At 38.8% G+C, this 12178-nt stretch overlaps 2 protein-coding genes across 2 annotated transcripts; both read left to right on the top strand.

Moving 5' to 3' along the window:
• The first annotated feature begins 35 nt into the window (after positions 1–35).
• cfap99 (cilia and flagella associated protein 99) lies at positions 36–8290 on the top strand. Its single transcript, XM_068653014.1, has 30 exons — positions 36–498; positions 560–704; positions 789–886; positions 958–1064; positions 1138–1306; positions 1404–1484; positions 1561–1629; positions 1706–1792; positions 1858–1943; positions 2189–2393; positions 2483–2627; positions 2710–2858; positions 2924–3129; positions 3219–3417; positions 3489–3566; positions 4784–4927; positions 5013–5157; positions 5232–5326; positions 5406–5512; positions 5584–5761; positions 5898–5978; positions 6055–6123; positions 6207–6293; positions 6369–6454; positions 6529–6733; positions 6823–6964; positions 7039–7190; positions 7251–7456; positions 7687–7882; positions 7985–8290. The coding sequence occupies exons 1-30, from the start codon at positions 385–387 to the stop codon at positions 8105–8107; spliced, it is 3954 nt and encodes a 1317-aa protein (XP_068509115.1). The 5' UTR covers positions 36–384; the 3' UTR covers positions 8108–8290.
• Positions 8291–8811: 521 nt separating this feature from the next.
• On the top strand, positions 8812–12165 carry si:dkey-21a6.5 (multiple epidermal growth factor-like domains protein 11). Its single transcript, XM_049741226.2, has 9 exons — positions 8812–8997; positions 9639–9806; positions 9868–10006; positions 10271–10359; positions 10499–10562; positions 10773–10861; positions 10940–11052; positions 11336–11492; positions 11598–12165. Exons 1-9 carry the CDS (start codon positions 8949–8951, stop codon positions 11753–11755), a joined length of 1026 nt encoding a protein of 341 aa, XP_049597183.1. The 5' UTR covers positions 8812–8948; the 3' UTR covers positions 11756–12165.
• The last annotated feature ends 13 nt before the right edge of the window (positions 12166–12178 follow it).

Below are 12178 nucleotides of genomic sequence, written 5' to 3'. Positions count from 1 at the left end.
CAGGGCTTTACGTCATGAAACATGACGTAATTATTGTTATGACCGTGGACAAAGGATCAAAATATTGACAGCTTTGCTAATCCAAAATCCGATGTGTTAAACTTGGGAAAGGATAATACTGTGAAAACACAAACATTTTAAATCGTCTGTAAGATAAAGAATTGCCATACACGTGTTTTAAGGTTCATCTGTTTACATTATAGTCGCTACGCAACCCGTCACCACGACAACAAGGAAATCAAGAACACTAACGGCGTTCAAATCCTTGTCTTTTTTGTTTTATTTTTTAAGGCACGCGTGTATTACATTTAAATATAGTTTGACTTTGTGTTTAATTGAACTTCTCACTCGTATTTTTTTCCAGCTCTTTGTGTTGGGCGTAAAATGGCAAAAAGCTATGGATCACTTGTCAAGAAGGCCGTTGTCCTGATTGACCAGTTCCCAGCTAGCAAAAAGGATCTGGACGACTATATTGAAGATGCTTCAAAAGATCTGGAGGCAAGCCAATATGATCATGTTAAATTTCAGTCCAAAAACCTTTACTGTAAATGTTTTCCAGGACATGGAACTTCAGCGTCAGGAGTTTGTGCTCCTTACTGTTTCGGGATGTATTGAGCAAAAGAAGATACTGGACATAATTATCAATTCCTTCTATAACCGTGATGGGAAATACTTATCGAATTATTTTCGCAGCCAGTTTGTTGGTAAGTTAAACCAACTAGTCATTTGAGTTTAACATAAAAAATTAAATAGACATTTGCAATATGTTGTATTTATATTCCTTTCAGTGATTTGTTATCTCAGTCTATTCCACCTTGATGACATTGGACTTCGGGCTTTTAGCAACATTGTTACATCTCTGAACAATAATGAAATCATGCACAGGGTAAGAATATAATTGCACCGCAAGATCCAATTTGTTGTGGAGTTTTTTTGTAAATTGTTCTGTGTTTGTAGTTCCTGAGTTTCTTCTTTAGAAACCTCACCACTTGGATAGGAACAGAGTTGAGTTGTATTTATGAGTCTGAATTTGTGAAGAACCACTGGCTTGACCCACTGCTAAGGTGCTACAAGCAGTCAATGAAAACTTCACATAAAAAAAAAAAATGCAGTTATTTGAAGTCTTTTGTCATCTAGGAAGCGCTCCAAGATTGAGATGTTCCTAAACAAGCTCGTAGCTGATGAGCCGGATTCTCCATCCAAAACCACTAAGCCTATAGGATTCTCTTTTTGTAATCGTAAATCGCCATCTCGACCTCAGCCTGAGATCTGCCCTGCGCCAGAAAAATACATGCCAGTAAGAAGTGTGAGTATGTTATTTTGTATTTTTTATAATAACAATCATTATTAAATTTCACAATGGCAAGTGTGTGATGTGTTTACCAGTTCTGTGATTTTTCTAGGTACCAAACAGCATGTACACAATTCCCAAAGAGGTTCAGGTATTAGATGAGCTCAAGCAAAGGAACCAACAAATGACAGAGGTAATTTTGCTATTATCACAAAATGATATTCTATTTGCCACAAATTGTGTTGACATATTTCTGTTCATGACTAAAGGAGCTTCTGTATGAGGCTAACTTGACGGCATTTAAATGTGCAAGACCACAAAAGTCTGAACAAACAAAGGTATGGACTTGCTTCTGATTTCAGCAGTGGGTGGAAAAAAAAATATTCATTACTACCATTCAAATGTGTAATGTAGAGAGCCATGGCCAAGCTGAAAGAAGAGCTGGACTCAAAACACAAGTTCAATAGAGCTTTTAAAAGTCAGCCTTTTCCAAGTAATAAGGTGAGAAATGCAGCATTAGTGGTTAAAAATTCTGTATATTTATTAACATGCTCTACAATTGTTAGAAAACATGGCCAGTGAAACTCAACAGTGCCACAATCCTGCGACAGAGGGCGCTATATGACCGCAAAGTGGAGGAAGAGATACAGAGGTAAAGCTTGATTATGATTTAATTTGTCACTACATCACTTAGAAATGCAGTTGCAAACTAAGAAATAAAACGCAATACAAAACAAAGCATTGCATTTGTTAATATTAAAATCAAAATAAATACTCTTTCTAGTTTTTTTAACTTTAAAGTTAGAACAAACTTCTATTTCATTAGTTCCAAGTCAATACATAAGGGAAGTATATGACTGAGAAAAAGTAATTAAAAAATTCTTTCTTTCTTTGCAGGATAGAGAATCTGGCAGGAGGTGGATATGAGCCCTCTTCTTTTCTTCAGTGGCAAAAAGAAATGCGTGACAAAGACTATCAAGAAAGGAGCGCAATAATTGATCAGAAGCATGCGGATGCACTAATCAACCATCTTGAGATTGCTATAGACCGCACAAAAGCAACAGAACTTAAAAAGAAGGCTGCTCAGCTCAAAAAAGAAGAGGTTGATGCACATCTATTAACCTCTCACAAAATATGAGATCACACAATGCTTTTAATATCAGCCCGTCTGTTTTCATGGTTTTCTCGCAGATGTCTCAAATGAAACTGAAAAACGCACAGAAAAGAATTCAAGAGGTAAACGAAAAGCGAGACTTGGTACAACAATTGTCAGAAAGCTGTAAAAAGAACCCCCGAAAAGCAAAAGAGAACTTGAAGACGGTCAAGCAAAGTGTCGGTGAGCACATTCCTAAAAAGCGCAAAGCGCATTAATCAGCGTTTCCTATTCAAGTACAATCTATTTTACTCCTTCACAACAGTAAAGCAAATCTCAGAATATTCTCAAGCGCTCCTTCGTCAAGCCCAAGAGGAAGCACAAGCAGAGCTTGACAGGAAGTTTCAAATCGTCAATGAACTCCACACAATTGAACATTGTCCTGTCAATAGGCTTAAATTTGATGACACAGAGGTGAGTGTTGAATGCATGTCATTAAAAGTTGATTATGTATTACAGTTCACCTCTTGTATTATTAGACTGCAGGTCATGAGCTGCTCGGCGAGATGTCCCACGCTGAGCTGAAGGAGCGTCTGAACTTCATGAAGGACGCAGACATGAATGAAGTGCGGAAGAAACGAGATTGCATCCTAGAGGAGAAACAGAAAAAGCAGAAGCTACTGTTGGAGGAAATGGACAATATTAACTTGCATAATAAAGTCATGGGAATGGCTTCTGTTCTCAGGTCAGCCGAATGTGACCCTCCTCCGTCCCACTAAATGACTAATTTTGAGGAAATAATTAAAGGTGAAGTGTAATTTTGTTATGTTACAGGACCGAAGAAGAAAGGGAAGCCGAGCTTAGACAGCAGCAGACTCGAGAGAAGACAGTCATGGCACGACAAACAAAGTTGGAAGAGAAAAAGCAAGAATATAAAACAATGATGAAAAATCTAAACAAGACCAAACCAAAGCAGGCAGCAGTAATTGAAAACACAGAGACCCAAAGCAAAGCGAGCATGAAATCCAAATCAGTAAGTTGTCGTTGCCTTGTTCCAACTACAACCTTCTCAATCTTCTCTATTTGTGTGCCTCGTTTTAATAGGCTAGATTGAAGAAGAAGATCAACTGGGAGCAGTTGGAGCAGAGTTTGGAAGAGTATATCGAGAGGCAAGACTCTCAAGTTGTATCTCAGAGGGAAACAATCCCAAAATAAATGAATTTGTAAACATACAAAGTCTAAGTCTCCATAATACCAAATTACCATAATAAACCTAATGTGCAGATAACACTGGCCACACACACACAACTAATAATAAATAAAATGGGACCACTCACAGGGGTAAAGTTGGTCAGGAGAAGACATTACCTGGGAAAAAAAATACTACTGGAAAGGGTCATCAACCATAACTAATATTTAGTGCCCTCTAGTGGGCGGAAGAAATCGCTACAAAAACAATACATTTGCCGGTTGGGAATCCCAGAAAAACTTGGTAAAAATTGTATAATGATTCAAAACATATAATAATATAAAAATATATAAACATATAATAATATAAAAATATATAATTTATATAATATATAAAAATCCCGGCGTCGTCCCTCCTATTATAGCTATCAATACAAATATATACAATTTATATATTGTGCTGAAAATGTCCAAGAAATTAAACCTTTGTCTTAGGTATTGAAGTTCTTATCTATTAAAAATTGTATAATAATAAAAACATAATAATATAAAAATACATAATTTATATAATATATAAAAATCCCGGCGCCGTCCCTCGTATTATAGCCATCAATACAAATATATACAATTTATATATTGTGCTGAAAATGTCCAAAAAAGTAAACCTTTGTCTTAGGTATTGAAGTTCTTACCTATTCGGTGATCCCGAATTTGCGACTTTGCGCGCAGCACGTGATCCCAATACGTCTGTAAACAGATTTTATTGATCATCTTTACTACATCAACCTAACTCGATTCGACACTTTTAAAGTTGGTGACGTTTAAATTTCTCCTGTCATGACACATATTCGCGATGCTGTCACCGCATGATGTCGTCGAGTGCGATCATAATAAACAAAAATGAAAATAGCAAAAATGAAGAGTTTTCAAATTGACAAACACTTAGAAACGATCCCTACTCTAATTATGCAGAGTGCCGCGCCTCTTCGCACATTATGGATGGCGAGTAGACAAATTTCCCATTGAACACGAACCCAACGCAAAAGTTTTTCGAATACGTCACAATTAATACGTAATATGACCAGCAAATTTTATTGTATCGGATATTTGATGCTTCGACGTCTCATGACGTTCCGTCCGCCGTTACGTGTCTCATATCAACCGTATGTGCTGACATTGTTTCCTATTCCAACTTTAGATGATTTCACAAATTTGTGTTGATGTTGGACGAATTGTGTAAAATGGAGCAAAGCTATGGAGAACTTGTGAAGGAGGCAATTTTCCTCCTGGACAAATTCACTGCAGGGAGAGAAAGTTTGGATGATTTTATAGAAGATGCAGCAAAGGAGCTGCAGGTAAATAAAATGTGATCAAGTAATCAAGTTAATTACACATCTTCATTATTGGAACTTTATCAATACTACTGGATAAATTTTGTAGGACATGGAACCTGAGTCTATGAAGTTCATTCTTGATCTCGTCTCTGGATGCATCGAGTACAAGAAGTTACTGGACATTGTCATCAATCCTTTCGTTGGCCAGGGTGGCAAACTTATATCCAAACGTTATCACAACCATTTTGTTGGTAAGTGTAAACTGCTACATTTGTTGTCATTTTAAATGTCAAAAACTGATGTATTAATGTTCTCTTTTTTTTAGTCATCTGTTACCTCACCATATTCCATTTTGATGACCTTGGGCTAAAGGCTTTCGGCAATATTGTCAAATCTCTGGACATTAAAAGCATGCACAATGTAAGAAGAGTATTCCATTAAAATCTGTTAATAGCATCACGTGCACAGTAAGCTATTATTAGAATGTGCTTGATTTTAGTTCCTGAGGTTCTTCTTCATGAACCTCACAACTTGGATACAAGATGAGTGGAATCGTGTCTATGATGTTGCATATGTGAAGGACCACTGGATTGACCCCTTGCTCAGGTGATAAAAAGGAATCGGCGAAAACTTTCAAGGCATGAAATGTGAAGCTGTGAATAACTTTTGTTCTGTAGGAAGCGCTCAGAGATTGAACCACTTATGGAGAAGCTTGCTGCCAAAGTGTCTGGAGGAATGCGCTTACGCAAAGCTCCACCCAAAACTACTGACCCGATGGAGTTCTCCTTTTACAAACATAAACCATCATTTCCACGTCAGCTTGAACTCAGCCCTCCACCGGATAAATACAAACAAGTCAACCCCATTTGTAGTTATTAATACAATTTAACGTATTTAATGCATTTGTTTTGTATAGAACTTTTTTTTTTTTTTTTACTGTTCTTCACAATGATAGTTTGTGATGGATGTTGCATTACTGTAATGTGTGCAGATACCTGGCAGCACATACAGGACTCCAAGATTGTCCCAGCTCATAGAAGAAATAAAACAAAGGAACCATGAAATATCTGAGGTATAACAATTGAAAATGTCAAAATAATCGATACGAAAGGTATTGATTCATTCATTCTTTCTGTTGGTGGCTGAAGGAGCTGCTGTATGAGGTTAATTCGAGAGAGTTTGGATTTGCCAGACCAAGAAGAACTGATTGCACACAGGTGTGGACTCAAAATACAAAATAGATATTAATATTATTCATTTGTCATATTGTTAATTTTCAATATGTTCATTCTGAACACAGCGACTGATGTACCAGTTAAGAGAAGATATGGAATCAAAAATGCGGTTGGAAGCATTTAATGCTAAGGCACCTCCTCCCATAGTTAAGGTGAGAAGTTGCTTATTATTCTTAATAGTTATTCAGCAATTTGACCTATTTTTTTCTTTTTTATTTGGTTCTCAGGATGTCCTTCCTTTCAAACTCAATACAGCAGCCATGCTGAGGCGGCGGGTACTTCATGACCGCCAAGTGGAGGACAAGCTGCAGAGGTGACTTTATCAATACATAACCTAAATGCAATTTATATTATCAATAATGCTAATTTTTCTCCCGATTTGTATAGAATAGAGAATCTGGTGGAAGGAGGAAACGAGCCTTCAGTTTTTCTACAGAAGGAGAAGGAAATGCTCATGAAAGACCATCAGGATTTTTTGGCAAAGATTGAGCAGAGGCACGCCAATGTTATTCTGAGTCATTGGGAAACCGTTTTGGCTCGTGCACAAAAAGTAGAACGTAACAAGAAGGCCGCGCGGATCATACGAGAAGAGGTAAACAACTTGTAAAAGAACAATAAAAGAAACACAGACCTCCAAATGCTGATGAACGTTTTTTTTTTTTTTTTTTTGCTACATTGCAGACAGTTAAGCGGACTGAACAAAAAGCCCAGGAAAAGTTGGAGGAAGAAAAAGAAAAGAAAGTATTAGTGCAACAAGTGACAGAGAGTCACAGCAACACCCAAAAAGCTACAGAGAGGGTGAAGAAAGCCAAGCAGAGCGCCGGTACGCATCTTCACGTCACTTCATTCGTTCCTCATATCTGATTTTAATGGCTCCATCTCATTTCAAAATTGTAGTCAAAGACTTTGCAGTGTACAATCAAGAGATTGTTCGGCAAGCACAAGAGGCGGCCAAGTTAGAGCTTACCCAGAAGTTGGAACTCATCAGTGAAATCCACACCATGGAATGTTTCCCCAACATCCGATGCAACATGTTTGATCGTACAGAGGTGAGTCAAAGGGAAGATTGATTTGAGCTAACACGTCACCATTTCCCTATTTTCCGTCAGATTGCAGGTCACGAGCTGCTGGTGGAGATGTCCCACGCTGAGTTGAAGGAGCGTCTGTTCCTCATGAAGGAAGCAGAGGCGATTGAGCAGAAGAAGAAACGAGCCCTCATCCAGAAGGAGAAGCATAAAAAGAAGAAGCTGCTGTTGGGGGACATGGAGAACATCAACCTACACAGTCGAGCCATGGCGATGGCCACCATGCTCAGGTCAGCAAAAAGTCATGATGGATGGATGGATGGATGGATGGATGGATGGATGGATGGATGGATGGATGGATGGATGGATGGATGGATGGATGGATGGATGGATGGATGGATGGATGGATGGATGGATGGATGGATGGATGGATGGATGGATGGATGGATGGATGGATGGATGGATCTGCAGTCGAGTAAAAATGACTTCTTTACGAAAACCCATATTTGGTGTGTTGTAGGAAAGAGGAGGAGAAGAAATCCAAGATGGAATTGCAGAAGACCGTAGTGCAGAACAAAAAGGTCTTGGCTCTGCAAAAGAAGATTGAAGAGGTGAAGAAGGAGTGTCAAAAACTGAAGAAAAATGAAAGTAACACAGCCAAGACATCCAAGCATTCAGCGACACACCCCGATGGAACCATAAAGACCCATGGCAAAGTGAGTGTGAAATCCACAACAATAAATGACTTGTTGTCTTTGTTTAGTGTTTGTGTTAAGGTTGTCATGGTCATAGCAAATAATGACTTTATGTTTTCACAGGATGGATTGAAAAAAATCAACTGGGAGGATTTGGAGCAATGCTTAGAAAACTACATCGATAGGAAAGACTCGCATATTATTTCTCAAAGAGGAGGAGCTCCCTCAAGAAATATATTCAAATGAATTCCATTTTATTTGTGGAGACTCTTACCACACTGGCAAGTTATATGAAGCCACTTGAAAGATAATATGAGACAATATTGGTCATGTTTGCGACCGTTCAACTGAGACATTGAGTTAACAGTGTGTGTTGTTTATTATTGCACTGTATTTGCATTACAACACCAATAATAAACATTGTTTAAACACAGCAAAATACTTTTTGGAAAGCAAATATCTACAGAAATTTTATATTTATATAATATTTTTTTTTACAGTTGTAGGCTTCATTCAGAAAAAAATACAAATAAAACGTATAATAATAATATAATAAATAATATATAACTAAATAAAAATTTAATATTTGAATCTCCAGTGCATATTTAAAATACTGTAAATGAGTTTTTAAAATTATTTTCCAGTAGTACTGAAAAATAAGTTACGTATCAAAATTGTTTAACCATATATACAGAAAGTTTGTCATCGCCTCTTTCATCATAATTTATGCATCATTTTCCCATACAGAAAAAAAATGGGTCAGTGAGATCTTAAACTCTCTTCAAACTGCTGGGAAAAAAAGACGTGGTGAATGCACCTCGAATGGATTTACCTTCCACATTAGCACTCCTGCTGGAAGCCTTGCGTAAAAACCCAATTCAACCAGTTTCCCTCCCCCTTTTTTTCCCCTTCTAAAGCAAAATCACATGATTTGTATTTTGTCAAATGACGCCAATGAGAAGTCCAGTCCCACTTCAAGTGAGTTTCGCTAGAGGGAAAAAAAAACAAGTTGTCAGTGATTTGTCAAGAACCAGATGATGCTGTAGATGAATTTTGAAGAGGAGAAGAGTTACGGACCAAGAGGAGGATGGACCCTTGGGCACCTTTGCCCCTGATCTCTGCCTTTTGCTTCATTGGTGAGTATTTTTGTCTATGTAAGAATTACAACAAACATGTCCAGCGTGTTTAAAAACCATATTTGTGTTCCTATTCATCTGCATGGCCTCTATTTTCCATATTACTGATTTAGTTGAAGTTCTTGCTTTCTAAATTACTAAACTAGAAACGTTGTAATGCTTTACATTGTTAACAAAGAGGAACAAACAATGAAAAGTGAAATCCTTGTGTTATTTCGATTTGCCTCATTTCCTCCTATTATTTATGAATCTCGATTCATATTTGGAGAATTGTTGCCAGTCCAATTCTGGCTCCAAATCACATGATCCTTCCTCTCTGAATAACTGCTTTTCTTGAGGAAGATGGTTTCCACTCAAGCACATGGCTAATGTGATTACCCACACAATGTGCTCTCTTGTCTCGCTGATGCGCTTATACCTACTGGTTCTACTTTCCGGCATATATTCAGCCTTAAACTGGAAATAAGTTTTAGTTATATATTTACGGTCGTATTTTATAAACAGGTGACTGTGCAGTGATTTGGCCTGCAATGAAAACAAATGTTGAGAGTTTCGATTTAGTGGATTGGCTGCGTCACAGTACTGAGTCAACCTCCTGCACACTCAAAGTCACCCTCCAAATATATTTATTTGTGTTGCAGGCATGGTGATGAGTCAAACCACACCCACTCCCGCTGCCACTACTCTGGTAGAAAATGCCACTACTCTGTTGCCAACTTCCGCTCCAGTCAGCAGCACCACCCCCAGTTGCTCCACATTCAACATTTCCAACTGTGAGCCCTGTGCTCCCGGATCGCAGTACGACAACGGTCAGTATAGCGGATCGACAATTTTTGGGAGCAGAGTTGATATTTGACTTTTTATTTTTAGGCACCCTCCTGTGTGCATGCTGCTCTGAGCCTGGGCTATGTCTATTTCCTGGAGCCTGTCAACCATGCACTGTAGGCTTTTACCAGCCACTGGCTGGACAACAGCAGTGCCTGCCATGTAGTCGAGGCTTCTACACAAAGTAAGATCATCGACGACTAGCGTTGGGAGGAATGCTAAGGCAAAAATACTTGAAATTCACTTCACTGATTATCAGAAACTCACTTATAATTGAACAGGATGATTTCGAAACTTGCAAGTTGGTGTACTAGTAAGTAGGAGTGAAATCTCTTTTATAAACGACATGCAGATTTTCTTTTTACTGGGAGTAGCACAGCACACTCTGGAATCTTTGACCGGGTTGATCCCTCCACCCAAAATTCTAATCTTATTAATTTTTTGACAGTTTTACTGGGAGTCCACTGTGTGTACCGTGTCCCGCTGGAACCTTCAACAACAACACTGGTGCAGACAGTTGTGCAAGTTGCTCCCCAGGTGGGTTTCTAGAACAAAAATAACAATCGCGACAGAACTATTAAATAGCTATACACATTTGAATCAACCCCAAATTGTTGCTAGATATGTCGTATTTTGCAAGTATGTCTTCCTTGGTCCATGACTGTGCTGCTTTTAGGTTTCTTCTCCTCACTGCACAGTTCCACATCGTGTGCACCATGTTCAAGAGGGAGTTTTTGCAAGTAAGTCCCTCAAAGCCTCTGCTATGCAAGACATTTATAACCGGTGTGAAGATTCGCTATCATTATCAATCAATTTGAGCATCACATGTTGCCAGTGTGGTGTAACCTATGGGAATCGTGAAAAGATGGCTTGAGTTCTATTCACAGCTCAATGTTGTCAACTGTTAGTTACTCAAACTCCTGTCAAAATATATTTTTTTTCTCTAATAGCTCCTCTGGTTGCTCCCAATGCCAGACGTGTCCCGGTGGGTCAGAGGCATTGCAGTCTGCAGCAAAAGATTGCACTCCATGTCGGCCAGGTTCGGTTGAGTCTTCTGTATAAGAACTGCAACGGTCGGAAGCTTTAATAGTTGACGTTATTTTTGGATTTTGGACAGGGATGCATAAGGCTCCTCATCAGACAATGTGTCAGATCTGCAGCAGTGGCTCCTTCCAAATCCACTGGGGCCAAGAGAACTGCGATGTCTGCCCAGAAGACCATTACTGTCCAGTCAGTACTTCTCATTCTCCCTTTGGACTCACCACAAAATTATAGACTATGCATAGACAGACCACAATTTTAGGACCACTTGAACTACAAATACATAAGGGTTGACAAGCAGAAATTTTGGATTGACTGGCAACCAGTTCAAGATGCAACCACCGCTTGACCAGACAATTAAATAAATACTTCTACTTCTGTGAAGGCAACATTTGCATTGGATTTCGATTGTGCAAGTGTTGCTGATGATATCTATGATTTAAAAGGTTTACTCCAGGCTTTATGTTTCCAGAGTCCAGACGTGAACCCCATCCATTGTCCGAGCGATGCCTTCTGTCCACAGGGCAGCTCAGCTCCAGGCTACTGCATGGAGACGTTCTTTCGCAAATCGGGGGACACATGTGAACTGGCCCCAGTCACCATTGCTTTACTAGTAATCGGAGGAGGGGGTAAGTGGTCACTCTGAAAGTAACGAAATGGCATATTTTATTAAAGCTCAACTTTCAGCATCAAGCCCTTTAGAGAATTTTAATTGGATCTTATTTTTCTTTTAGTGGCTCTACTCTTCATAATTATAATGGTCCTACGCAAAATGAGAGACACAGATGGGGAGCTGAGTGCGTCCCGTGCGCCGCTATTACGCAAAGAGAGGCCTCAAGGTCGCTATTATGGAATCCCCTGTGATGCAGAGCCTGTGTATGCTGGCTGGTGAACCAAAAGAGAGGCCAAAAGTGGACATACTGTACATTGAGTGCATTACTGAAGCATGTGTTGCCTCTTTTGTGAGGCATTCTAGTTTGATAGGTTCACTGTTGTCAAACACTGTCCCTTTTGTAAGTGAGCTTATTGGATTAGGAGTGTCATGCTGCAAAAGCAGATGAATGCCAGGACTTGGTGGGAGCCTTTCCTTTCTCATAAAAAGCACTTCTTACTGGAATAATTGCTTTCCCTTGCACTCGTGTGTTTGTTTCTAGACTTGTAGGTGCAACCAGCAGTTAGATGCTCAGCGACAGCATATGGATCATGATGACAATTTTTTTTATGCATCTCAATGTAATTCTTTATTTTGTCTAAGTTTTTTTTATGTTTCTATGTTTAAAAAATAAAAGGTTTTCAGCTTAACGTTTTAAGTTTT

This window comes from Syngnathus scovelli, chromosome 14 (assembly GCF_024217435.2).
Source record: "Syngnathus scovelli strain Florida chromosome 14, RoL_Ssco_1.2, whole genome shotgun sequence".
In the NCBI taxonomy this organism is placed as follows: Eukaryota; Metazoa; Chordata; class Actinopteri; order Syngnathiformes; family Syngnathidae; genus Syngnathus; species Syngnathus scovelli.
The sequence above is the reverse complement of the archived record's forward strand: the minus strand, read 5'-3'. Positions and strand labels throughout refer to the sequence as shown.

Excerpts from the sequence above, each read along its gene's own strand:
- cfap99 (XM_068653014.1), top strand. The coding sequence starts at position 385 with ATGGCAAAAAGCTATGGATCACTTGTCAAGAAGGCCGTTGTCCTGATT. Across the intron at positions 1,065-1,137 it reads TGGCTTGACCCACTGCTAAG|GAAGCGCTCCAAGATTGAGA; the intron begins GTGCTACAAGCA and ends TTTGTCATCTAG. Across the intron at positions 5,327-5,405 it reads ACATTAAAAGCATGCACAAT|TTCCTGAGGTTCTTCTTCAT; the intron begins GTAAGAAGAGTA and ends GCTTGATTTTAG.
- si:dkey-21a6.5 (XM_049741226.2), top strand. The coding sequence starts at position 8,949 with ATGGACCCTTGGGCACCTTTGCCCCTGATCTCTGCCTTTTGCTTCATT. Across the intron at positions 8,998-9,638 it reads CTCTGCCTTTTGCTTCATTG|GCATGGTGATGAGTCAAACC; the intron begins GTGAGTATTTTT and ends TTTGTGTTGCAG. Across the intron at positions 10,007-10,270 it reads AGTCGAGGCTTCTACACAAA|TTTTACTGGGAGTCCACTGT; the intron begins GTAAGATCATCG and ends ATTTTTTGACAG.